Source organism: Festucalex cinctus, chromosome 13 (assembly GCF_051991245.1).
Source record: "Festucalex cinctus isolate MCC-2025b chromosome 13, RoL_Fcin_1.0, whole genome shotgun sequence".
NCBI lineage: Eukaryota > Metazoa > Chordata > Actinopteri > Syngnathiformes > Syngnathidae > Festucalex > Festucalex cinctus.
In genome coordinates, this window is record NC_135423.1 from 14,755,662 (window position 1) to 14,783,544 (window position 27,883).

The following is a 27,883-nucleotide window of genomic DNA, read 5'->3' on the forward strand; positions in this document are numbered from 1 at the left end:
CACTTGTCCATTTTTGTCTTCTTTTTTTTTTTGTCTTTTTTTTTTTTTTTTTTTTTTACATTTATGTTTATGGGATAAAACCTAATGCAAACTTCCCAGATACATTTAAAAAAAAGTTTTTCACAAGACAGTGGCGATATGCAACTTGTAATAGTACCACTTGTTTTGGCAGCACCATGGTGACGCCCCCCAAACTCTTTTTAGTGCATCTTGTTTTGTAAACATACAAAAATACAATTTGTATTTGTTTTCTGTTATTGCACAGGGTCAAGTCTGCAAACAACAGTAATGGCACAAGTGGATTAGAAGAAGCAGATTTAGAAAAAATGAAACAGGTAACTTGATTTGGGAACATTGTTCTCTCTCTCTCTCTCTCTCTCTGTCTTTCTCTCTGCAACACCCCCAGCCCCACCAACCCACCACCGTCTTTCTCCCTCCCTGTCTTTCTTTTTCTCCCTCAATTGCTTTTGCTATATTAATGCACTCTTAAAAAGGTTTATCTTTGACTCTTAATGATTTTTCTACAGGAAATACTTGAGGAGGTGCGTAAAGAACTTCAAAAAGTAAAAGAGGAGATCATCAGAGGTGAGTATTGAGGGTGTTTACTGAGTCAGAATACCAGATATCTGTTAGTGTTAGGGTGTTTGGGATGCAGTCTGCCTGTTCTGGTATAACGGTTTACATGATGTTTGTAGAGATTGGCAAAAGGAATATACTACCTGTAGCTGGATGAAATTTCCATTTGGAATTTTTTTTTTTTTGGTGGTAGCAGCTTTTCAACAGAAATGCTCTGCGTACTTTCTTGTCAAGCTTTGCCATAAATTTCACCGTTACAGTTGTCCCTAATTACAATTCCCAAGTTAAATGGGTTGCCTATTTGAGGTACAGTGATAGTGGGCAACCTAGCAGACAATTATCTGTTTAACCTTAGGCATTATTGTGACCGGTTTTCGGCTTTTTGATGGTTCTGACCAAGTCATTTCAAAATAAGATACTGCCCAGGTTAAATAAGGAATGTATGTCTTCCAAAATGTTCACCCTTATTGTTTTGCCCCTCTTTTCCCTTACAGCCTTTATTCAGGAGCTGCAAAAGAGAAGCACATAGCTTTGGCGCAGGCCTGGTGTAGCAGAGGGATGTGATCGATGGAGGCTTGCTGGGACCTTTGCTCCACTGCGTCCTCTAACGTAGCCCAGGGATTTCTCATTTTCTTTTTTCTGTCGCCCACAAGCATTGCTTTTGTGTCACCATGCCTAGATACTCTTCATGTAAACGGTAACCCAGGGAACCTCCTCAGGCCACAATCCAACTCGTTCAAAGATCACGCACTTCTATTGTGATCCTGTCTCTCCCTCGTTAATTTGTCCTATTCCAATGTCCTCGATGAGAATCAGTTGTGAGTTCATAGCTGCAGCCACAGTACAGATTTGTTGTCATTATTAATCTTCATATCGGGAGTCTTTCCGCTACTTGCGTCTCCTTACAGACACATTTACTGATAAAGCAGTATTCAGGGATAAGGTATTTGCCACGTTGTTACTGTAAATAGCAAGACGCTGAAATGTTGGGGGTTTACTACTCTGCTTTCAGCAACACCTCAAGAGCGGCCATAAACACTTCCATCAGACGTCACTGATAGTTTATTTACGTTAATGGTAATTGGAAGACAGAAAATCAATTAGAGAGCAGAGAACCCAACTCCCTGACTTCTGCAGTGTCTTTCCACCATATGGATTTACATCTCCCGGCACAGCACAAAGCCTTCACTGCTGCAGGACGAAGAAACGAGCAAATGAATGCCGATGGACAACCGGAATGCTGTGAATGAGTGTTGTTTTATGACGTGTGAGAAATGTCTTCTCTTTGCATTGCACTCCAGAGTCAAGTGTGAGCATGTGCCACACTGCCTTTCCCCCCCTCACAGTCAAAATTATTTGTTGTTGGCCAGTGCAGTGGTCCCAAACTACTACTGCTGGTTATTTTCAATTCTTAGCTATATTTTCTATTTTCTTTTTTTTTTTCTTTTCTTTTTTTTTATAAACATGGCCATGAATAGGTCAATTAATTTGGCTGTGACCAACTGCCTTGAGAATAAATATAAATATATATATATATGTATAAGGATAAATATATATTTGTTTTGAGGGAAAGTGTTAGCGCAAACGAACTGTTTTTTCTATTTTAATTAAAATGACTGGTGAATGGGGATTTTGGTTTTCTTTTTGATGATTGTTTTCTTATGAGATATTTTGGGTTTATGGCTTTTTCTAATAGAATCTAGGCTTTTTACACTGAAATATAAAGAAAACGGCTTAGAGACACTGGATTAGAAATGCCTTTATAGTCGAATACAGCTGCTTCTTGAAATGCATTTATGTCTCGAGTTGTCTTTTTGCTTCCGAAAATGTTTTGACGTGCATTTACATTTGCTTTGTAAATTTGCATAAATACTCTTTGTTGTATTGTGCATTGAGCACCCAGGCCATTCTTGATTCTGTTGATCATGTTTGCAGTCATTGAAATCCCTTTTTGTGGCGGCATCACAAGACGAAGCAAAAACATTTATGGAGCTAATCTTTAGTATACCCACAGATCTGAAGTTTTGCTGACGTCATGTATATTGATAGTTTGAACACAACAGATTTGTTTGCATTTTGATGTAATTTTAACCAGGACATCTTGTACTATAGAACTTTAGAATTTGAGATGCAATCAACACAAATTCGGAGGACTGAAACCATCAAGAATAGGATGAACAAAATGTAGGGAAGGGGAATTGTGACAAATGTTTGAGCGTAATAGCCAATATCAGCTCGGGTCTACAGCCAGTGTCCTTCCAGAACTGACTGATGCTTCCGGATCGGGAAGCCACTCAAAACTGTTTCCGCCGCCATTGCGGATTTTGGACAGAAGATCAGCCGTAATCACCGCCGCTTTCCATCTTGCAGTGCGGAGAGCAGAAACGAGACTCTAACCTATTGAGCATCTTAACAGCAGCAACGTTTGGGTGGCACTTTAAGGACCAGTGCAATTCTATCGTGTTTTGTCTCTACGGACTCGCTCCGACCTACACGTACCGTAAGGAGGTCGTAAGCTAGCGCGGTGCTGCTGCTCTGCTAGCTAGCACGGCGGCTAATAACAATTCAGCACTCTGGAGAACACCGAGGAAAACGCCATGTCTCAAATCCTGCCTATCCGTTTCCAGGAGCACCTACAGGTATGTAGGCACATTCAGTTGTTACGCGAAACGCGCGACTGCTTTAATATATCGAGTTCCTCACAAGGAATCATATGACAGCTCGCTAGCTGAGCTAACGTCAATACCCGCAGCAAATGAATGACCTCCCCTCCCCCGTTTAGCATCAGCTAACGAATAGCCTTCAAGATAGCATCCCATTCATTTCACCGATGACACCGCGCAGCCCACTTCAGTTTGACACCAGCGAAAATGGCAAATGATTTTTACTAAGTATTTCGGCTTCCGTGTTCTCAGTATGTTTTTTATTTTATTATTTTTTAACCTGTTCTCGTTTTTATTTTTTTAATGGTTGCTCGTGCCGTCAGTGTGTGGTTAGGGATGCTAGCAGTCACGTCATCTAATTCCACCTTCAGTAAAAGACACTTAATTTACAGCACGTAATTTGAATGAAATTGACGCGTTTGGTCATCTTTGTTCATGTTAAATATTTGGATGGAAGTTTAGATGTCAAACTCACACTGCCTCTTATGACGGTGAAGATGAGTCAAGCAAGAGGCTGCGAAGCCATGTTCATTCAACTGCTTACTGACTGAAATCATACTCGAGTCTCAGTTGTAAATATTGTGTAAGTCATTGGTTTGGCTACAATGCTGTTGTGCGCACAAATTGAGAGGCATTTCCCCTATTATAACATTTTGTACCATCCACACAAAAACTAAATAAAACTCAGTGTGCTGAAATCCATGATTGCAAATGACTACAATGAATTCGACTGGACATTCTGTGGATTGTTGTCATACATCGCATTATCTTTCATCAGTATTAAAACGTTGATATTGTTGCTGTCCAATGAACTTATGTAGCCTACCAAGCATGAACAGTTGTACACTCCAAGATGATGTTTTGGATATATGGTGTTCGATCAGGGTTTTATGCTGTTGATTCCGATGTTGATCATCAGTGAGATCGGCTGATTACAATACCAATTATTTGGATCAGGATGAAATGCACTTCTTTTTTTTTCTGTTTTAGAGCTGCTCACTAATCGCTATATTAATAATCGGTTAATCTGTCATTTTGTTAATTTGTTAATTTATGAATCCGATTGAATAAATGTTCTATCCAACGTTCCATCCCTTAATTTATATATATATATATATATATATATATATATATATATATATATATATATAAAACCCCAGTTCTGAGGTCTCCGGTTCGAGTCCAGGCACGGACCTTCCTGGGTGGAGTTTGCATGTTCTCCCCGTGCCTGCGTGGGTCTTCTCCGGGTACTCCGGTCTCCTCCCACATTCCAAAGACATGCATGGCAGGTTAATTGGGCGCTCCGAATTGTCCCTAGGTGTGAGTGTGGATGGTTGTTCGTCTCTGTGTGCCCTGCGATTGGTTGGCAACCAGTCCAGGGTGTCCCCCGCCTACTGCCCAGAGCCAGCTGAGATAGGCGCCAGCAGCCCCCGCGACCCTTGTGAGGAATAAGCGGTAAAGAAAATGGATGGAGATATATATATATATATATATGTGTATATATATAACATCGGGGCTACACTGCACACAGGCTTGTCCCAAGTTGGATGTTGGCTGCAAAGTTGAAGCTGCAGGTGATGATTTTTATTTTTTATTTTTTTATTTTTTTTTGTGATCGGCAATGAAATGTCCTGATCAACAAATGCCGGCGATCACATGCTTTTCCACATAAGTCAGTACATCACCATTGGTGGCTAATCGATCGCATCAACACACACAACTATAAATATATATGCTTCTATCTGTGTATGGCTTGTATATTATATTTTAAATATTTTCCATTTTTCAAATACCTTATTGTGTTGTACCAATGTATATTGATGATCTTGAAATTGCCACATGATACATAAGTTATAATTTTTAAATGTGGTGATATTATTCTTTTGTCTGTAATTCCCACCCCTAACTGGATTGTGGCTCACACAGCAATGATCAATTACTGTCCAATTAGTAGAGGTGGGAATCTTGGGGCACCTCACGATTCGATTGCGATTACGATTCAGAGGCTACGATTCGATTATAAAACGATTATTGATTCCCCCCCAGGCAGCAGAAAAAAAACAATGTATTTTGGTGCTTTTAATGTTTCGTACATTAGTTACAAAAATAGTACAAAAGTCCTCTCAGGCCTACATAAACTACTATTTCAGTATCAAGTTAACAGTTCAAAACAGTAAATAAAATACTCAAGTCCTCATTCTGTAACAACAGCTTTTAAGTATATTCAGTCTTCAACAGAATAAAACATAGCATTGAGCAAAAATATATTATTTTTATCCACTCAAAAGTGCACTGAGGTATAAATGAAAGACAATGTGAACTACTACTTCAATACAAATGCCTAAAAAAAAAAGTGCTTTCCTGCTTTTTAAGTTGTGTAAAGATGAACATGTAAACATTAAAGTTTCTCAGAGGTACAAAAAAAAAAAAACCTCAAGTGCTTTTCTGCTTTTTAACTTGTGTAAACATGAACGTGTAAACATTAATGGGATCGTTCGGCTTTTTTAACATGAATCTCAATTTGATCCTCACCTCCCGTGTGTGCGATCAGCACGTTGGACGAGAGGAAAATAGTCCACCAAGCTGGCTGGGGTCTCGGAAATAAAGCGTTTTTCTTCTAAAAACTTTTTGTTTTCAAAAGCGTGATACATTTCCACCACAATACTCTTTTCTGAATAAAGTCAGACGCCATTACCGCCAGCCACTACTTTTCTGTTCGTTCGTTCGTATCACTGCGCGGTGCCCTGTAGAACGCTAACCGACGCACTGCAGCCAGCTAGCTGATACTTCCGCCTGAAGTTGTTTGCCTTTTCGGAGCAGGTCTGATCTCACGAAGAGGTGGGTTGGTCAGCTCGGCCATGCTTGTTGTTGTTTTGAATCTCGAGGCGGGTCCGTCCCAAAAGCGTCCCGAAGACCGCGCGCGCTACTACGTTTCAGTTCCGCGTACTTTTCGCTCCGGTTCACTTTAGTTTCGCTTCCCTTGGCATATTTATATAATCGGAATTTGGACGTTTGTGAATCGTTCTCGATTGTTCCACGGCCGAATCGTGAATAATCTAAGAATCGGAAATTTTGCACACCTCTACCAATTAGTCATTCGAATTTGACATTTATCTATTTGGTGAAATTGAAGCATACACACATGAGTATTAGTTCTTAATAAAACTGACCTAATTATAAAATCTGTTATCTGAATCCACTGTATCCGGCCGGGCAGGCAGGATATAATTAGACTAAATTAAGAGCAACAGCGCTGCTCAATCTTTAACTAGTTATTTAATTTTACTGACAGAAGTAACTTACTTTCTGTCACTGATGGGGTTTTGATGTTTATATTGTACTAAAACAAACTGTTTTCACATTCCAGCTCCAGAACTTGGGCATCAACCCAGCTAACATTGGGTTCAGCACACTGACAATGGAGTCAGATAAGTTCATCTGTATAAGAGAGAAGGTGGGTGAGCAGGCTCAGGTTGTCATTATTGACATGGCCGATCCCAACAACCCCATCCGCAGGCCAATATCCGCAGACAGCGCCATCATGAACCCTGCTAGCAAAGTTATTGCCCTTAAAGGTAAGTAAATGGCACCCTTAATGGTGCATTATTTTATAGAGGATTGTGGTAAATTTGCCCTCAAATGCAAACCAAAGTAGTTTTAGACTTGAAAGCTTTTCCCTGTACACCTGGGTCATCAGTGTAATTTATTCTGTCTTCGGCCATTTTGATGTTCACATGTAGGCCACCTCATTTGTTTGTCCAGACATGTACAATAGTGTAATTTATGTGTAGTTTTATCATTGTGAATTTACAGTATGTTTCTATTGAGTAAAAGTGATGGTGAGATACAAGTCATGCTGTCATGAATGCTTTGTCTATTTTTGCTTTTGCTCTTTTTTCATTTCCTGAATGCTTTCTTATGTTTGCAGACGGTGAGTTGAATTTTACAAATCATGAGTTGTCAAAGTGTATTCTTGTATGCACTTGTCTTGACACGAATGCACAATGCTGGGGATAGTTTTAATGAATGCTTGAATTGAAAGCACAAGCCTATCATCATATAAGTAACAGTGTCGGATAGTTAGTGTTTTTTTTTTAAATATTTTTTTATTATTATTAATTTTTGTTTTCATTATTCTCACAGATACAGACTTAGAGTTTGATTCAGATAAGTAGCACTTGTAATGGGCAACACACATATAGATTATACAGTGTATGTTGAATTTCAGTGAATTCTTTGATTTGGCTAACGATAAAAAGGATGTGTCCTGAATAATATGTTGAGCAGAATTATAATATTTTTAAGTGTTTTTATATTTGTCAGTTTACAGGTAAAGGTCATTTTCTAGAAAATATCACTTCTCTGTCTTCTAGTTCATCAAGGATGTTGTTAAAATAGTACTACTACGACTACTACTACCATATAATTTTCATACACGAGTACTAATACTTTATACTAGTACTACTGTATGTGATACAAGATTTAAAAAAAAAAAAAAAAGTCTATTAGAGTTAATGTATCTAAATGTTTAGAATATACACGAAAAGTACTAAAATATTTCCTTGAGGACGTTGCATAAATTCCAATATGGATTGAAATAAAATTGCAAGTGTTACATGACCAAGCCCAGAAAACAGGTGAGCCGTGATGGCTGTTAACTGAGCTCCAAGGCGTTGTGTCGTCATTTTCGGTCAACAGCAAGAGGCAGCACAAGGCACAGTAGCAGCCACCCAAGATGGATAAAAACAGGTGTTTTTTCTGCTTAATTCATACTCCACAAATGCAATATTAACACCAGAATACAATTTTTAGACAAGTATTTATATGTTATTGTAAAGAAAATTTCTGACTTGACGTCCCCATCAAAAACCCTTTCACTGCTTTCTGGGCGCTCCACTGTCCAGCATTATCACATGATATTGTGAACTTTTTCCCCCCACAAAAAAAAATAAAAAATCACTATACCCTCCAATTCTGATCATTTATTCAGATGCTGCTCACGTTACAAATCACTGGTGATTTGGTTGGGCCTATGATACTGTATATTTTGTGGCCCTAAAGAACACTGCAGATGATATTTATGCCTTGCCTATTTATGAACCAAACCAATTACCGTAGTAGGGTTAGTGCATCTGTCCAGCAACCTTCCCATCATTACATTTGTCTGTGTGCTTTGTAGTCTCCTTTTGCAAATCTGCATTCAGACTTAACCAGGTTTAACATCCCTCATTTTAGAATTTCATTCTCATTTGTGTTATTTCTCTGAGATGGTAAGCTTGTTTTGTGTAGATGGAGTGTCTTGGTTGATCTGACAAAAAAATGACAAACCATTGGAGTAATAAAAAACAAAAAATCCAGACGCTCAACAGAAGTACTTGTCATTGCAGCAAGGAGGAGACACATTTCAGACAGAAAAAAGCACTGTTTGCTTTAAAATAAAGTTTGCTTCAAGAAAGCTGCAATAAAAGTGAAAGTGAATAAAATAAAAATATATAATGCTTTTGAACAAGGCGGCCTGAAGGTGCTTACAGTAGATAGTGAAAGACTGATTGGGTAAATATTGAAGAAATATAAAGAAAAATAACTGAACATTTTGATTTCCTCCGTTCTTTCTTAATAAACTATATATTTTCTTTGTTGTTTTAAACTACGAAATTAGTTTTGTACCGAACTTGCTTCTTCTTCACCGCTTGCTTATCTCACACACATCATCTTGCTCCACTCGCAAAGCTGCTGAATGTTGAACCATTTTTTTGGCAGAGTCATGTTATGTGGCAGGCGTTACAATGCACGCAATTGGTCTATTTATTCCCATTGTGTACAAGAAAGCTAGTTAAAAGCTGTGCATGTTAAAATACAATAATGCCATTAATTACCCAAAAGTGCTTGTCACAATAATCTAATAATACGTCTAGATCAGACCAAAGTCTTCATATTTAAGACTTCTTATATTGTTGAGCAGTTTCACAATAGTAGATACCACCTCATTGGTTTGACTGCAGAGAAAACAAAATAAATGTTCATGTCCAAGGAATATGCCCAACATAGCAAATGCAGCAACACCACTGAAAATAATTGTATTGAGAGATAAAAATATGCAGTGCTTTGTCAGTCTGAACACATATTACCGATGTCTCTTCAGCTATAAATTGGGGGTTTGCATATTCAGCCTTGAATGTGCACACGTCAATGCACTGAATGCAGATGTACCACAATGTGGTTGCCCTTTTGTTGGTCTTGCCTCTTGATTTGACACTGCCTTGTTGTACGGTGCTTTCTTGTCACTGAAAGCCAACCCTGACTACCCACTCTAACAACTGGAATTTGGTATTACCAAATGGTATTTGTCCCCTCCTCCCCCCATTGTCTGCTGTAGGTGATGTGTGGTAGCCTTATATTACTCCATTTTATGTTTAAAAAAAAAAAAAAAAAAAAAAAAATAGTACTAGTTATTTTTATTGTGTTGTGAAAAAAAATCGACTAACGTTAACCTTGATTTCAATATCTTCAGCCGCCAAGACCCTGCAGATCTTCAATATTGAAATGAAGAGCAAGATGAAGGCTCACACAATGACAGATGATGTGACCTTCTGGAAGTGGATCTCACTCAACACCGTCGCCCTGGTCACAGACAACGCAGTCTACCATTGGAGCATGGAGGGCGACTCACAGCCAATCAAAGTCTTTGACCGCCATTCCAGCCTGGCGGGTTGCCAGATCATCAACTATCGCACTGACGCCAAACAGAAATGGTTGCTGCTAATTGGCATTTCAGCACAGGTACCAAATGTGTGGTCATCAGCTTTTCTACAAACCAGTCTATTCTCCATCTGCATATACACTACGTATTTTTGACCTTGTAATACAAATGATCAAGTAATTACTGTGTTCAATGTTATGCTAAGTTGCTAAGCCAGTCGCACGATGTTCTTCAACATTTGCCAGTTCATTCAGTTGGTTGTTTATATGCAGTTACTGTAGTAGTTTCACAGTAAAGTTTAACCATATTACATATCAGAGTGTATCATTCATATTACTGTGTTGCATATTTTTACCATGTGTGTATTTGTTCATTGAAGTTATGTACAGTGTATTCATTTGATTTTTTTTGGTTAATGTTCTCCAGCAAAATCGTGTTGTTGGAGCAATGCAGTTGTACTCGGTGGACAGGAAGGTTTCTCAGCCCATTGAAGGTCATGCTGCCGGTTTTGCACAATTCAAGATGGAAGACAACACAGAGGAGTCAACCCTGTTCTGCTTTGCTGTGCGAGGACAGGCAGGAGGAAAAGTAAGATCACACGCATGCACTTGATTGAAACCTCACTTTAATTCTTCAAAATTATGCTCTTTATGTAATAAAATTGATTGTTTTTCATTTCACTTTTTTTTTTTTATATATATATATATATTATTTTTTTTGGTTACACATGGTGTTGGGGCTTATAGCTCCATATAATCGAAGTCGGCACTCCACCAACCGGAAACCAGCCATTTCCAAAGAAGGCTGTTGATGTATTTTTCCCTCCAGAAGCCCAGAATGACTTCCCCGTTGCCATGCAGGTAAGAAATATTATAACCTAAACCTGTTCATGTAAACATCTGTGATAATTGGGGTCCTTAAAAAGTCTTACATAAAAGGCATTCATTCTATGAATCTAAAAACAAGGCCTCACTGGGCACTGAAAATGTCTTACATGTCTCAAAAAATGTTAACACTTGATAAGCAGGAATTTATATTTGTAAATACAGTGGACCCCTATATATTATCTGCAGATTTGCATATTGACAGTTTTTCAATATGTTGTAATGTTTTTTGGATTTTTTTTTCTGTGTTTTTTTTCTGTGTTTTTTTTCTATTGTTTGTATTTTTAGATAAGCTCCAAGCAAGATGTAGTCTTTCTCATCACCAAATATGGCTACATCCACCTGTACGACTTGGAAACTGGGACCTGTATCTACATGAACAGGATTAGTGGGGAGACCATTTTTGTTACTGCCCCTCATGAGCCAACTGCTGGTATCATCGGGGTCAACAGGAAAGGACAGGTATGTAAAAAAAAAAATATATATATATATATATATATGCACAACCCTTATTCACGTTTAATTGCTTGTGAGAATGGTTGTCTATATGAGTGTCATGATTGACTGGGTACCTATTCAGACGATAGTATACCTTTCTCCCACAGATCGCTGGGATAGGCAGACCCCGTTACCCAAATAAGCATAGGAAAATGTAACGAGGGGGAGAAATATTTGCAAAGGCACCATAGTATAGCAGTACTTTTAGGGAGATGGGAACAGCAGTAGAGCTCAGCTTGTCCAGGCAGACTGGTTTAATCCTGTTACTGATCTTTAATCTCACCTGCACCTGCACCATTTAAAGATTAGTGTATTGCATACAACAGATTGTGAAACAACATCCAAGAATTCGAAGTGTTTGTATAAATTAGGAATATGTAAATCAGATTAAAATGTTTGGAAAGAATGTTCGATAATATATGAAATTCAGAAGTACACAATGTGCTTTCCAGGTGTTATCAGTGTGTGTGGAAGAGGAGAACATTATTCCCTACATCACCAACGTGCTCCAGAACCCCGACCTGGCTCTCCGCATGGCTGTCCGCAATAACCTTGCCGGCGCTGAGGAGTTGTTTGCCCGCAAGTTTAACACCCTCTTTGCTGCAGGGAATTACTCAGATGCTGCCAAGGTGGCAGCCAATGCACCCAAGGTACAGTCAAGTGCTACCTTTTTTTTCTTTTCTTTTTTACCTCAGGCAAAATCCTAGTTCAATTAATTGCACCTCTGACATCACAACATTCATCTTTGCCAACATCGCTCCTCAATTTTAATTACGACACTGCATTGTGATTTAATTACTATCGTCAACCATCTGTCTGTCTTTCTCCAGGGCATACTGCGAACACCAGACACTATCCGCAGGTTCCAGAGTGTTCCTGCTCAACCAGGCCAGCGGTCACCATTGCTTCAGTATTTTGGTATCTTACTGGATCAAGGCCAGCTCAATAAGTTTGAATCTCTAGAGCTGTGTAGGCCGGTCCTCCAGCAGGGCCGCAAACAGCTGTTAGAGAAATGGCTGAAAGAAGACAAGGTCTGTGCTCACTGGCTGGTTTTATAGCAGGCAGTCCTTTTGTCTGCCTGAATAGGCTTTTAGTGCTCTCTTGACAGATTTATCTGTCCTGTTTTGCTTACAGCTGGAGTGTTCAGAGGAGCTTGGAGACCTGGTGAAGTCGGTGGATCCCACACTCGCCCTCAGTGTGTACCTGAGAGCAAACGTTCCCAACAAAGTCATTCAATGCTTTGCTGAGACTGGCCAGTTCCAGAAGATAGTACTGTATGCCAAAAAGGTTTGTTTCTGTGTCTTTTTTTTTTTTTTTTTTTTTTTAATGTGTTCCCTAACTTTAGCAATAAAGTCTTTCTTTGAACTAATGCAATCATCATTTAATGCATGTGGCTAGTTCCACCAATTTTTTAAATGACAAATTACATTCCCCAAATTTATTTTGACTCTGACAAAATAATATTCAATTTTTCCTGTATAAGGTGGGTTACACTCCAGACTGGATCTTCTTGTTGCGGAATGTAATGCGGATCAGCCCTGAACAAGGACTTCAGTTCTCCCAAATGCTGGTGCAGGATGAAGAACCTCTTGCTGACATTACACAGGTGCAAACAAATGAAGCCACAACATTGCCAGCCAGTACTGATAGCCTGCCTTTTTGACTTGTATAAACAGAAAATATCGAATAAAAAAAAAAAACTAAATTGAGTTCATGAAAATGGTCAAATGTTGTTGTTAAATGCTAAGTTGTTCTTTTTTGTGTCTAGATTGTAGATGTTTTCATGGAATACAACCTGATCCAGCAATGCACGTCCTTTTTGTTGGATGCCCTGAAGAACAACCGGCCCATGGAAGGACCATTGCAGACACGTCTGCTAGAAATGAATTTGGTCCATGCGCCCCAGGTACATAAATACATGAGAAGAAAATATTCATGGCTAGTAGGGGTGGGAACCTCTGGATACCTTAGCTTATATGATGTGATACAAGGCTCACAATAACGATTATCTCACGACACCGCGATTATCGATATATTGGTCAGGTAATAAGTCCACGATAATCTGCGATGAAACTACTCAAGACATAAACTTTTTTCAATTAAAAAAAAAAAAATGTTTATTTTTGTGCCATGTGAGTACTTTAGTGTTTTTTTTTTTTTTTTAAATATAAATGTCTTCTTAACAAAGACAACTTTCTGTGAACAAATTTGCAACATGTCAGTCAGTCACATAATCATTTTTTTCCGTTTTATAAACTGGCACAATTTTCTGTGTAACATTGCGAAAGTAAATAAATTAAATTACTTAAATATTGAATCCAATTAAATTAATATTAATATTCCTCAGAAATTGTGTGCTTCAAAAAGTCGAATCATAAAATATGTTTTAAAACTTTAAAATTGAAAATATAATACAAATATTTCATAGAAGCATATGAAAAACCGAGTCAGTTGCTGGACAGATGAATGTCTTACACAAGTAAAAGTAAGCTGATGAGTCTTCTTCGCCTGAAGACTTCCGTATATTTCCCCGCCACTCTTATGAGGCGCTCCCCCTAGCGGCCCACCAAGTAATGAATATATAATAATATAATAAGTAATGAACATCCATCCATCCATCTTCTTGACCGCTTATTCCTCACAAGGGTCGCAAGGGGTGCTGGCGCCCATCTCAGCTGGCTCTGGGCAGTAGGCGGGGGACACCCTGGACTGGTTGCCAGCCAATCGCAGGGCACACTGATACGAACAACCATCCACACTCACAAGCACACCTAGGGACAATTCGGAGCGCCCAATCAACCTGCCATGCATGTCTTTGGAATGTGGGAGGAGACCGGAATACCCGGAGAAGACCCACGCGGGCACGGGGAAAACATGCAAACTCCACCCCGGAAGGCCGGAGCCTGGATTCGAAGCCGAGTCCTCAGAACTGGGAGGCGGACGTGCTAACCACTCGACCGCCGTGCCGCCCAAGGAATGAAGAAATGGAGCCATTATCGTGGCTGTATATTATTAACTACAAATATTGATACTTGCCGTAGACGTATCGATAATCTATCGAGAGACAAAGTATCACGATTTATCGTGATATCGATATATCGTCACACTCTTAATGGCTTGTAATTGTAATTAACGTGACAGTGAATTTCTTACCAATCAAATTTTCAATGCATTCATTTTCGTCATTATAATTATCAGTTTTGTGAACAATAAAAAGTGTTTTTAAGGGTCTAAAATCCTCTGGTGATTTTTGCAGGTAGCAGATGCCATTCTGGGCAACCAGATGTTTACTCATTATGACCGCGCCCATGTGGCACAGCTTTGTGAGAAGGCTGGTCTCCTGCAGAGGGCGCTGGAGCATTATACTGATCTATATGACATTAAGCGGGCTGTGGTGCACACACACCTCCTCAACCCAGAGGTATACTGGCAATTTTGAAAATGCTTAAAATGTTACCGACCTAATATGTTACAGAATACTAATTGTCACTCATTTGTTCCCTTATAGTGGTTAGTCAATTTCTTTGGCTCCCTATCAGTGGAGGACTCTTTGGAATGTCTTCGGGCCATGCTCTCTGCTAACATCCGCCAGAACCTGCAAATTTGCGTTCAGGTTGCCTCCAAGTACCATGAGCAACTCAGCACTCAGAGCCTCACTGAACTTTTTGAGTCTTTCAAGAGCTTTGAAGGTACACAATGCGAGTTAGTTTTGGAGAGAGTTGTTTGTGTCACCCTGTCACATGGTTTTGTCTTTCAGGCTTGTTCTACTTCTTGGGTTCCATTGTCAACTTCAGCCAGGACCCAGAGGTTCACTTCAAATATATTCAGGCTGCCTGCAAGACAGGCCAAATCAAAGAGGTGGAGAGAATCTGCAGAGAGAGTAACTGCTATGATCCTGACCGTGTGAAGAACTTCCTCAAGGTCAAATATGGCTTGCAACCTGCACACTTGGGACATTAATTAAAAACCTTTCTCGCTGTAGAAATTGAAAGTCTTTTTTTTTTTTTTCCTCTCTCCTCTCTCTCTCTCTCTGCAGGAAGCCAAGTTGACCGATCAACTGCCATTGATCATTGTTTGTGACCGATTTGATTTTGTCCACGATCTGGTCCTGTACTTGTATCGCAACAGTCTGCAGAAATACATTGAGATCTATGTGCAGAAGGTGCAACGCTACTCTGAGTTTATAAGTCATCATTTACCTTCTTTGTAGTCAAAATCGGATTCCATGCATTTCTGATTTTCTGCAGGTAAACCCGAGTCGTCTCCCAGTGGTCATTGGAGGTTTGCTGGATGTCGATTGTGCTGAGGATGTGATCAAAAACCTGATCATGGTCGTAAGAGGACAGTTTTCCACAGATGAACTAGTTGCCGAAGTGGAGAAGAGAAATCGGTAAGAGAAGGAGCAAAGTGACATGTATTGAAAGAGCGATATGTCTCGAAGTGCTTCTCAACCATTGTTACGTGGCACACAGGTGTGCCGCTGGAAATTATTACATTTGATTGAATTGGTATGAAAATTGTTTATTGTCCTACAAATAATGTTTGTTTATCTTTCTATGCCAGTGACATATAAGCAGAAAAAATGTACAGTATCTTCTATGTGATCGCTGAAGCCTGTTGCCATACGTACAACAAAATAACAGCTGTGTTTTTAACTAAACAGACCAGATTGAGAAGGTCAACCTTATTTCAGAATACTCTATTTTTGTGACATTTTTCTTTGGTGGTGTGCTGTGAGATTTTTTTTTTTTTTATTTTATTTATTTTTTTTTTAATGTAAAAATTAGCCTTGGCCAAATAAAGGTTGTGAAACCCTTCTCTAAATGATGAAATTCGTCCTTTCTGTTTCCCAACAGACTGAAGCTTCTTCTCCCCTGGTTGGAGGCTCGTATTCATGAAGGCTGTGAGGAGCCCGCTACCCACAATGCCCTGGCTAAGATTTACATAGACAGCAACAATAACCCTGAGCGCTTCCTGAGAGAGAACCCCTTTTATGACAGCCGTGTCGTGGGCAAATACTGTGAGAAAAGAGATCCCCACCTGGCCTGTGTGGCCTATGAGAGAGGACAATGTGACCAAGAACTAATTCATGTGAGTTGTTGTCATTGAAGACCAAAAATATTACCTGGACCTAGATGATTGTTCATTTTTACCCTATTTGTGTTAAATGTTTTAGGTGTGTAATGAGAACTCGCTCTTCAAGAGTCTGTCACGCTACCTTGTGCGCCGCAAGAATCCTGAGCTGTGGGCAAGTGTGCTGCTGGAGACCAACAACTACAGACGACCACTCATTGATCAGGTCTCACATCTTGTCATTTGTGTAAAATAGTGGTTCTGCTTGCTCAGGTCTACAAATTGCCGTATGTTGTTCAACACTTTTTAACAGGGTCCATCTTAGTTTTCCTTCCTACCTTCCCTAAATAGTCCTCCCCAATACTCCCTTTCCACTTGAATGTTGCGACATTGTGCTTCAAGCCTGATGTTCTCCTGTGACACAGGTTGTCCAGACTGCCCTGACGGAGACCCAGGATCCAGAGGAGGTGTCTGTGTCAGTGAAAGCTTTTATGACCGCTGACCTTCCCAATGAGCTCATTGAGCTTCTGGAGAAAATTGTCTTGGATAATTCTGTCTTCAGCGAGCACAGGTATAATGAGGTGTCCTTATTTTTATTTTACCAAGCTAAAAAAAATCTTTCTGAAATCTTCTTTCCCTGTGTATATTTTAGAAACCTCCAGAATCTACTCATCCTGACAGCAATCAAAGCAGATCGGACCCGGGTCATGGAGTACATTAACCGTCTGGACAACTATGATGCGCCAGATATTGCAAACATTGCCATAAGCAATGAGCTGTTTGAGGAGGCCTTTGCTATTTTTAGGAAATTTGATGTCAACACATCTGCTGTGCAGGTGAGTGACTTTTATTCTTTATTTTGCTAAGCTTCATGATTTTATTCACCTATATGTTATATTGGAACACTGTCCTATTATATTTAGGTTCTTATTGAGCACATTGGTAACTTGGACCGAGCCTATGAGTTTGCCGAGCGCTGCAATGAGCCTCCAGTGTGGAGTCAGCTGGCAAAGGCCCAGCTTCAAAAGGGTCTGGTCAAAGAAGCTATTGACTCTTATATCAAGGCTGATGACCCCTCTGCTTACATGGAGGTGGGACAAGCTGCAGCTCAGAGTGGTAAGACCAACACTAAAATCAGAGTTGCTTGTTTGAACTCCTGAAAGAATACACAAAATCATTTTAAGAGATCTTTGGTCAAATAAAAGTGATGTGCTGTGTTCTTTGTAGGAAATTGGGAGGACCTTGTTAAGTTTCTGCAGATGGCCCGAAAGAAGGCCCGTGAATCCTATGTTGAAACCGAGTTAATCTTTGCTCTGGCAAAGACCAACCGCCTTGCCGAACTGGAGGAGTTCATCAATGGACCCAATAATGCCCACATCCAACAAGTAGGTTCTGGGATGGATCGAAATCTACCATTTGTTGTCCATTTATTCTCTCTTGGCTTATCGTTTTCCTTCCCTTTCCTTTAGGTGGGTGACCGTTGCTATGATGATAAGATGTATGAGGCAGCCAAACTTCTTTACAACAACGTGTCTAATTTTGGTCGCCTGGCTTCCACTCTGGTGCACTTGGGAGAGTACCAGGCAGCTGTGGATGGTGCTCGCAAGGCCAACAGCACACGCACCTGGAAAGAGGTGAGAATGACAAATTCATTTTTCATCAAATTCACTGCTGGACTGATTTTAACTTTTATCCATTATTAATGTGAACGCAAACATTGTTTGAATCCATTCTCTCTCACGTGTAGGTGTGTTTTGCGTGTGTCGATGGGAAAGAGTTCAGGCTTGCCCAGATGTGCGGCCTGCATATTGTTGTGCATGCTGATGAGCTGGAGGAACTCATCAACTACTATCAGGTACAAAGCATGACAATCCTTTTTAAATACAATTAATGCATTCGATCCAAATGTAGACATTGAAGAGAGAGATTATAAAGTCAAATAAATAGAAGTGGCCTTGATAATCAAGTAAAAGGTTTTGAGTGACGTTTGTGCCTGAATTTCTTCAGGACCGCGGCTACTTTGAAGAGCTGATCACCATGCTGGAGGCTGCTTTGGGACTGGAACGGGCTCACATGGGGATGTTCACAGAGCTGGCCATACTCTACTCCAAATTCAAACCCCAGAAAATGAGAGAGCACTTGGAACTCTTTTGGTCCCGTGTGAACATTCCAAAGGTAGAACCAGGGAATAGGCACATCATTTATTCACATTAAAAAATGTGGTGTTTAGTAAAAATTAAAGAAATGTTGTTCTTCTTCTTCTTGTTAGTCGATTCATGTAAGGTCCAGTAACATTTATTAATGTGAATTTGAAGGTCCTCAGGGCAGCTGAGCAGGCCCACCTCTGGGCAGAGCTGGTGTTCCTCTATGATAAATATGAGGAATATGACAATGCCATCATCACCATGATGAACCATCCTTCTGATGCCTGGAAAGAAGGTCAATTCAAAGACATTGTCACCAAGGTGGGGCTCCTGCACGAAACAAACTTGTTTATTGTAAAAGAAGTGCATAAACCTGTACCATCTTTGCCTTTTCACTCTAGGTGGCCAATGTGGAGCTGTACTACAAAGCCATCCACTTTTACCTGGAGTTCAAACCTTTATTATTAAATGACCTGCTCATCGTTCTCTCCCCAAGACTGGACCACACACGTGCTGTAAATTTTTTCAGCAAGGTGGCTTCCTCTATTTATATAAAAGCATTACAGCATTTAAATATTAACGTTAAAAATATCTCGTGGAGTTGGAGAAGCATTACACAGACATGTCGCCATTAAAGATGCTCGTTTTTGATCAAGTAATTAATTCGTTAATTTCTGATTCATTGTTCAGGTGAAGCAGGTACCCCTGGTTAAACCATATTTGAGATCTGTCCAGAATCACAACAACAAGTCAGTCAATGAATCTCTCAACAACCTCTTCATCATCGAGGAAGACTATGCGGTATGACTGTATTGTTTTGCACTCTTTAACTTAACATAGTTATTATTTAGTTGTATTGATTGTTTATCTTTTTTTGTATTTTGTACTTCCTGGGTGACTCGCAGTGGTTACCCCGAAGGAGACAAGCCGAAAGTCACAACATTATTACAACATAATCCTTCCCTCATTGTTTAAATAGTTTTCATCCATCTTGTTTGCTTGTACAGTCACTACGCACTTCCATTGATGCTTACGACAACTTTGACAACATCTCGCTGGCCCAAGGCCTTGAGAAGCATGAGTTGATCGAGTTCAGAAGGATCGCAGCGTACCTTTTCAAGGGCAACAACCGCTGGAAACAGAGTGTTGAGCTTTGCAAGAAAGACAAGCTGTACAAGGTGCTTTGTGGCAACACTCACATGGACTGTAAACTTTTTCTCACTGCTTTGTATGTTCACACAGGCTGAACCATTAACATGTACGTTTTCTATGCCCTTGTACAGGACGCCATGCAGTACGCGTCCGAATCCAAAGACATTGAACTGGCCGAGGAACTTCTTGCATGGTTCCTGGAGGAGGACAAGAAGGAGTGTTTCGCTGCCTGCTTGTTCACCTGCTATGACCTGTTGCGGCCCGACGTGGTGCTGGAGACCGCTTGGAGGCACAATATCATGGACTTCTCCATGCCATACTTCATCCAGGTCATGAGGGAGTACCTCAGTAAGGTGGGTCATTCACACATGAAGAAAATATAACACTGTGTTTAATTGGGTAGGACAACTTTGACTATGTTCACACTGCAGATCAATTAAGGTTTTTTGTTTTTTTTTGCCTAAATGTAACATGTCTGCATTTTTTTTTTCATGCACTGTGAACAATACAGTTCAGATGGGTTTTTTTCCTAATCTGATCCGGGCCTCTTTCGTATATGGATATAAGTCAGATATGTACAGTATCTGATGCGTCTGCAGTATGAACACTCATCTGTACACATCCAACCTGTACACAATCAAAAGCCAACTATGCGCCCCATGCAGATGGGAGAGATGTCTCCATCAAATGAGGAGATTGAGGAATAAGGATGTGCAATGTGACGTCATTTTGTTTTTTGTCACGTGTTAATCGACGTCATTGGCTTTCTATCACAGGCTCATTCCGCCCACATTAAAATTCACCATTATTTTTGTAACGTGTACGGCACATAAAAAGATCTGATTTAACAAAAAATCCAGCCATCATGCCCTGCAGTGTGAACGCAGCCATAGATGAATTAATGACAGTGTAAAACAAGAAAACACTCACACCGAACTACCGTACATATATAGAACAGAATGTTAGTTATGAAGAGTTTGAGTGTCGTGGGTGCTTTCAACGTGACTTTATTTTCTTGCAACTAGATGTTTGTAAACTATAACACCGAGAGCCAATTAGGATTCTTCAGAATTAATCTTTCCCTTCAAGGCAACTAGTGCTGGAGGTTTTTTTATTGTACCAACAGGGATTAGACATCGCACCCCCACCATTTTATTTGCAAATACTGTTTATTAACATCAGGCTGTGTAGCACAGTTCCCCATTCCTGCGCTAGATTGTGTGTATTCTTGCTGCCTTGATGCTCATATTCCTTCCTTATGTCCTTCATGTGCCATCACTGGCGTTATCCTTTTTCAGTTGGATTTTCATCCACTCAAGCTACTTTCCCATACAAATGTGCTCCAGAGGAGATTCATGTCAGTTTTAATCACTTTTCATGTTTGATAGAAATAAAATGGAGTTAATAAAAATAGAAAAATAAATAGCTATGCAGTATTACAACTACACTATATTAAGTAGGGCTGGGCAAATGATCGAAATGTATTATTATTATTATTTTTTTTTTGGCCTTCTCTTGATCATAAAAACATAATGCTAAAATCTCATTGACACGCGAATTGTAAATTAGCATAGACTTCCGTAAGTCCTTCAAATGCTGTAAGAGTACAACAATTAAATCAAACTGGATACCAACCTCATGTATGCAATTGTATCAGAAGTGGCATTATTACCTGCATCCCCTTTGTGTTATTTTGTTGTCTTAATGTTAAATCCCCTCTTTGCTTGTTTCTCACTGTCAATTTCTATTGTGGGAGAATTCCACTTGCTTTTTTTTCCCTTAAGTTGCCTCTCTGAATTTCCTTTCCAGGTTGATGCGATAAAGGAAAAGGTGAACGTTGAATCCATTTCCTAATCGTCCTTATTGACTCGCTGTCTTATAACCTGTAGTAGTTTGGAAGGGTAAAATTAGCAGGAACTGCATGATTCCCCCTCCCACTTTGTCACTCTGCTGCTTTCATGTGTACAACTCTGCATCTTCACTAGACCACTTAACTATTTCCCCACAATCCAGAGTGGGGCTCTTCACATCTTTAGTGGTCTGCTGCTGGGCTCTTAGTTATGATGGCCATATTGAATTTCCTCAAATTGTTTTGTATACTCTAACATACTACAATGTACCCCATTAGTCACGGCATGCATTGACCATTTAAATAAACATAAATTAGTTGACGCACCTCAGTAAAAGATGTACTCATGATAGGTGGATATGATCACACAGCTGAAGTTTTTGGAGGAATTTAAAGAGAAATTGCTGTAATTGTATGCAGCATTTGGGAGCAATTGGAAAACTGATGCAAAAACAATGAACAAAAATAATTATCTGATGTTCCTTGACAAGAAGTGAGCATACACTGTTAGAGGGAGTTACAAATAAGGGAACAGTTGCACAGAAAGTCTTAAGATTGTTTTTTTTTTTTTTTTTTTTGGGGTGGGGGGATAATCATAAAAAAAAAGTGATTTTAAAAAAGCACAGAAATTAATCTATAGTGGGCATATGTGAGTGATTTGGCTATAAGAAAATTAACTGTATAGACTAAAATTAATATAGAAGTTCTTTGAGTAAATTCATGTCCCAGGCAAAACTAAATGTTCTCAATGTTGAAAAAAATAAATAAATAAAATATATATATATATATATATATATATATTTATTTATTATTATTTTTTTTTAAATATATTGGTGTTAATAAATCTACAGTAGTTGAGGGAGTTAAGTGAAGTCAAGTTATTTGTATTGTATTCCTCACAAGACTCTCAAAGGGCTTCACAGGCCCACAGCTAACAAAGATTGGAGACTTAAAAACAGAAAATGTCTTGAATCTTGAAGGTTCAGCTCATGAAAAATAGGAGTAAACACAAAAGTTTTGGTTGGAATTTGTGTTTTCATTGAGTATCGTTACTATTAATTAGAATTATTACTAATCATCTCCCTCAGTAAAACTTTATCACTACCCGACCTCTTGGTACTCCCCAGGCAGCTATCTGAGGAAATGTGTTGTTGTTTTTTGTTTTGTTTTTTTTTGTTTTTTAATTGTCATCAATTTGTGGATTATCACCAATATTTAATGGGCACATAAAAAATACCTGGCCATCAAAAGAATCTGTTTACACCAACAAATTCACATGCCAATGAAAACGTAAGCTCCTAGCGGGGGTTGAGAGAAATCAGCCAGCAAAGCTTTCAGCTAGCCTCTTTTGTATCAGTAAGTGAAAAGTGCCACTCTGGATCACTACCTGCAGTGTCAGGTCTGTTTCTTGCATACTTTTAGTTGACTTCTAATGTTAAACTGGTTGTTTGCTGCCCCTCTCACAACCATCCTGTTCTTATTAGCTGACAGCAATGAGTTTCCAATTCTTTCTTGCTGATATTTTACACTGTATTCTTTGTCTACTTTATGCTTGAATTGATTCCTGTGCTTGAACATTGCATTAAAACATGTATCAGGTATACAGAGTGATTTATTTTGAACAACCCAACACAATAGTCTAATGGTTAAAAGGCAAATAATAAGCAGCTCAGCTCAGGTACATGAGGTGTGAAGCAACACGCATGCATTACCCCTCCCTCGGTAACATCAACAGCACCGGGCTAGGAGACATCGTTGTTGGCTGTGCCTGCTTCTGGAAACCTTCAAGTGGCTGTACAAGAGCATCCTGTCTGCCTTCTTCCTCTCTCCCTCCACTATGGGGCTGTGCTTCTCTTTTCTCTTTCTCACGCATTCTTAAAGAGAGGCGTAACGAAAAACGACTGCTTCCGCATGTCTCTCAACCTTTCTCTTTTCAAAATGCAAGAGCCTGCGCAACCAGATTGACTGACACTAGTGTACCACACACGGTATGTGGAGAACTGAACCCAATACCAGGACAGGGACACCTCACCTCTCATATTCTGTACTTCATCAATGTTCAAGCTTCTATTGTTCAAGCTGCATATCATTTCTTAACTCGTTTTGCTGGCTGCTTAGTTATTTTGGATTCTGCTGGTAATTTTCTACTTCTCACCTGCTACTTGGCAAAAATGTAATATAGTCGAGAAAGACCTCGAAGAAGTTTAAAAAGTTGTCTTTAAGGCGACGTAATGGGTTTTTGGGGGGTGGGGGGCAAAATAACATAAGATTATAAATTGTGCCACACTCTATACCACCTACTTCTTGTCTTCATGAAATTATCCTGCTTAACCAATGGCAATTAGGGTGGACTGCATTTTGAATCTAGAATCTTTAAAATAAAATAATAAATAAATAAAAAAATGAAAATAAAGCATACAAAGTGCCAATGCCAGGTGCCACAAAGAAAAGTGTGTATATTTTCCTCATTTTCCAAATGTCACATATCAGTTGTTGTGCAATCTGTGAATGCAGCACATTAAGCGGACATATTGCCAGACACAATTTGATAACAGTGGGGCAAAACTCAGAATGACTCAGACACATTTTCAGAAATAGGCGGCTATAAACAGGTTTATATTGTTGCTTGATTTCACACATTATGTGTACACAGGCAATTTTTTTCACAATATAAGATACAATAATATCCCTTTAAAGATGACTCTTTTAGCAGTACTTTTATTTGGCTTTCGTTGGCCCCACAGATGGATGTGGTGTTTTGTTTTGTTTTTTTGTTGTTCTTGTTTTTTTGTTTTTTAAACAAACAACAAAAAAGTACTTTGTTTTAAGTAACTTTAATATTTATAGGAGCTATACAATGTAATATATGACACCCAAATGTAAAAAGAATAAACACTGTTAATAGTAAATATAAAAATTTAATCGTAGTAAACCAAAAAATATTGTTTATCATTCCACAAATGCAACTGTACAAATGCCTACTGCATTTGCAGTTAAGTAAATATCTACCCTCTATGTGTTGAAATACATTAGTTAAAAAAAAAAAATACTACATATGATGAAATGCAGCTAATTAGGGCCAACTTATATTTTTTAGAGTCGCTAAACAGAAGAGGTCATTTGTACTGGTGACAGGCTGGTTCTCTACATACTCTAAAATTATAGTGTAGATGATTGGGGTGGCTGAATGGGTGGGACCATTATTGTCATAATCTGATATATCCCCCTGTAACCCCTCATTCGACTGTGTGTCCTTAAACCAAAGAGAATTAGACTGTCAATAGTCGCTTTTAGCGCTCTAGTTGTACAGCAGTGTTTTTAATGGGTTAATGGAGGACCTCCAGCTGCACATTTTCACTTAAATGTGGACGGTGCTCATCTCCTCCGCCTGTCAGGAATGGTCCCATCCTTCAGCCAGTGAAATAACCCAGAGGTCAGTTTTTACAAACCTGGCGTCTTCCAAAGCCTCCGCCCAAGCTGCTCAACCAGCAAGCTGCTTCTCACGACGCCACTCTTCTTCTTCTTTCTTCTCCGCAGGTGGACAAGCTGGAAGCCTCTGAGTCCCTGAGGAAACAGGAGGAGCAGGCCACAGAATCTCAACCAATTGTTTATGGTAAATCCAAAACATTGCTGTTAAATCTCGCGGCTGTGTGCTAACCATTTGGAGTCACACTTTATTATTTTTAAACCATTTTAGATGTGTTAATGTGAATATAATGAAACGTTCCAAGGTGAGGAATTTGTCTGATTTTTAATTTCTAACTGCAGCTGTTTGACTACATCAGTAATATACTGATTAAATTCTCATTGTAACTGTTTAGGCTCTATCATAGCCAGTTTTGGCCAAATCTTAAACTAAGAAGAACTATTTTTTGCCAAATAACATCATTGATCAATTTTTGGCCAAAGGAGCCATTTCATGTCGTATTCTTAGTCTGTATAGTAGCCGTTTATTGGCTTATTGCACTCCAATGGAGCAAATAAATGACACTGTTTCAATTTTAAGAACTTGAGATACTCATTGCTCACCTTGGAGGAAAATTGAATTTTAATTTAGGAAGTGGAAGTTCCCCTTGCTGGCTGTAGAAAGTCTTTACTATTAAGTGATGCAGGTGTGAGATATGTGCACAATTTATGCGATCACACTCATATCTCAAAACAATTGCATCTCAAATCATCTTTCCCTCTTGAAATCAATTGAAATGCAATCAGACCACAAAAAAAAAAAAGACCACAGTTATTTTTTATGCATGTTTTTAATGTTAACTGCAGGAAAAGTTCGAAGCAAAAATTACACTTAACAGTGTTGTTCTGTATAAAAACACAGTTGTAACATTTCTCAATTGTTACTTCTACCTTTCTTCTTCTTCTGTGGGGTCTTGTAGCAGTTGGCAAACCAGCTTAGTACTGCATAACCGCCACCAGCTGATTTTTTTTCCTTCCACTGCAAGGAAACCAATGTGAATTGATGGTGATGGAATTTTGTGACGTTCACTGCCACCATTTGTGGTGGGGATTTGAAGTGCTTTTGTATCTCAAATTTTTGCACGCATCGGCTTTGACCTTGAAAAACTCTTGAGTGCACAACTGTTTAAGAAAAACGTGCACATTGGGCAAAGAAACACACGATTCAAGGACTAAATAATAGAAATGAACAAATTTTTTATATTAATAACAAGAACTGATGTTAAAAAATTTACTTAAAATTACAGACTATAGCCCAAAGTGGTCATTGCAAGCTTTGTTGACCCAAGATTGTTGTGCTGTTTGCTTGTCAGGCACACCACAGCTGATGCTCACTTCAGGCGCCAATGTTGCTGTGCCCCCTCAGCAGGCTTACGGCTACGGGTACACAGCGGCACCGGGCTACGGGCAGCCGCCGCAGGCCAACTTTGGATACGGCATGTGAACAGCCCTTACCACCACCACCCACCCATCCACTCCCTCTATTTGTGTTTTTCTCCAGCCTCCCATGGTCTTCTACCCTCAACAGAGGCCACAAGCAAGCAACAGCCCACTTTTATTTTGTATTTATATTATTGCTATTGTTACAACAATGTTCTGTTGAAAAAAAATGTACATGCGATGAAGGACTTTTATTTGTATCGTTTGAACTGAAATTGGACCACATTTGCGTTCCCCACATTCCGTATTTATGACCCCTTGTTTAGATTTTTTTTTTGGTACGTGTCATTTTTTTTTTTTTCTTTGAATGATTTGCTATAAGTGGACTTGCTGAAGCTGAGCAAACTTTGAAGTAGGTGGAGGAGCATTGGATTTTGCACTCGTGAAGAAATTCCTGTGGAGAGAAGCTCTTACGTTTTGTTGTGCGGAACATGTGACCAGCTTAAACGTGTCTCGTTTTGTCCGTACGATGCATTTCATCATTGTATATTTTGAGGAGAAAAGGTTACATAGAGTATTTGAACATATATCGCCATACGGATGGCTAGCCCTAGCAACACTAAGTACAGTCATGATAGTATATTCTGCACAGGTGTGTAGCTTTATGGAGTTTTAAATGCATTCAGACGTGTGTCACTTTATGATTGAGACTGTATGTATGTGACCTGATGATGGTCTAAATAAGAAGTTTAACCCCCCATATCACCCTGTACGGGTGGTCCCTGCTAGATGTTAGCTCTCCTCCGTGTGTTTAGGTGACCTCTTGTGCCGTGTACAGTGCTTGTGTGAGACTGTATCTGTGTATGTGCAAGGGCGGGACCACGCAGACGTGTACAAGGCGCGTGTGCAGGTGTATTTACGCTGAGCCCTCTCTGCCGAGGTCTGTTTATGCCAGGTGTTGTGACGTTTCCCTCGGGTCACCATGACGTTTTATTTTTGGCTTCCTTTTTGGCGTGTACAGATGTGAACATGATTTTAAACATTGTAGATGGTGAGAAAATGCTCCCACGCGCACACCAATCTGTCCTCCACCACTCTCATCGTCCAAAAACAAAGAAAACTTTTTGATGTCCAAACGACAGCTCGATGAAACGCACATGTAGGTTGCATGTGTAGATGGTCAAGAAAATAGGTCTCGGTACATCCAGAATGATGTCAAATACGAGCCTGTATTTACCTTGATGTACTTCCTTACATCCCTCAAACTGTGTAAAGTGTCACCCTCCATAAGTTAAATTCCTTTTTGTTGTCATACATATGAATAAACAAAGGGGCTCTGTCATTGAAAAAGTAGAAGAATATGACCTAAGTGAAAGGGAAGTACTAGCCTAAATAAACGTAAAAATTGCAAACTGTTTTATGTCCAGTCGTTTATGGAAATGTGGTTTTGTGTGGGTGTGGAAAAAGTTTCCACATGGGGGCAGTGCATTCAAATACAA

At 39.4% G+C, this 27,883-nt stretch overlaps 2 protein-coding genes across 5 annotated transcripts in view; both read left to right on the forward strand.

Moving 5' to 3' along the window:
• Positions 1 to 2,369, forward strand: part of vaspb (vasodilator stimulated phosphoprotein b) — a 33,011-nt gene extending 30,642 nt beyond the window's left edge. For all 3 annotated transcript variants that reach the window (XM_077541351.1, XM_077541349.1, XM_077541350.1), the window contains 3 exons: positions 266 to 335; positions 528 to 585; positions 1,071 to 2,369. In XM_077541351.1, coding sequence (XP_077397477.1) covers positions 266 to 335; positions 528 to 585; positions 1,071 to 1,105 — 163 coding nt within the window. In that variant the 3' untranslated portion in view covers positions 1,106 to 2,369. The remainder of the gene's footprint in view (positions 1 to 265; positions 336 to 527; positions 586 to 1,070) is intronic.
• A 461-nt stretch (positions 2,370 to 2,830) lies between these two features.
• On the forward strand, positions 2,831 to 27,799 carry LOC144032990 (clathrin heavy chain 1-like). 2 transcript variants are annotated; one of them, XM_077540619.1, is made up of 33 exons: positions 2,831 to 3,215; positions 6,607 to 6,814; positions 9,751 to 10,019; positions 10,366 to 10,527; positions 10,686 to 10,799; positions 11,112 to 11,285; positions 11,774 to 11,971; positions 12,152 to 12,352; positions 12,456 to 12,608; positions 12,805 to 12,927; positions 13,090 to 13,227; positions 14,578 to 14,742; positions 14,830 to 15,010; positions 15,079 to 15,242; positions 15,358 to 15,483; positions 15,569 to 15,711; positions 16,178 to 16,412; positions 16,498 to 16,620; positions 16,820 to 16,965; positions 17,047 to 17,230; positions 17,318 to 17,510; positions 17,622 to 17,779; positions 17,864 to 18,028; positions 18,142 to 18,249; positions 18,402 to 18,569; positions 18,710 to 18,859; positions 18,940 to 19,071; positions 19,229 to 19,339; positions 19,546 to 19,716; positions 19,822 to 20,043; positions 21,500 to 21,520; positions 25,077 to 25,152; positions 26,318 to 27,799. In XM_077540619.1, exons 1-33 carry the CDS (start codon positions 3,174 to 3,176, stop codon positions 26,446 to 26,448), a joined length of 5,055 nt encoding a protein of 1,684 aa, XP_077396745.1. In that variant the 5' UTR covers positions 2,831 to 3,173; the 3' UTR covers positions 26,449 to 27,799. The 2 variants fall into 2 exon arrangements, with proteins under 2 accessions (XP_077396745.1, XP_077396746.1); XM_077540620.1 differs by lacking the exon at positions 21,500 to 21,520 and having other exon boundaries at positions 2,832 to 3,215.
• The last annotated feature ends 84 nt before the right edge of the window (positions 27,800 to 27,883 follow it).

Coding starts and splice junctions, on each gene's coding strand:
- LOC144032990 (XM_077540619.1), top strand. CDS start 3,174: ATGTCTCAAATCCTGCCTATCCGTTTCCAGGAGCACCTACAG. Junction 6,815..9,750: donor CAAAGTTATTGCCCTTAAAG/GTAAGTAAATGG, acceptor CAATATCTTCAG/CCGCCAAGACCCTGCAGATC. Junction 10,020..10,365: donor TAATTGGCATTTCAGCACAG/GTACCAAATGTG, acceptor AATGTTCTCCAG/CAAAATCGTGTTGTTGGAGC.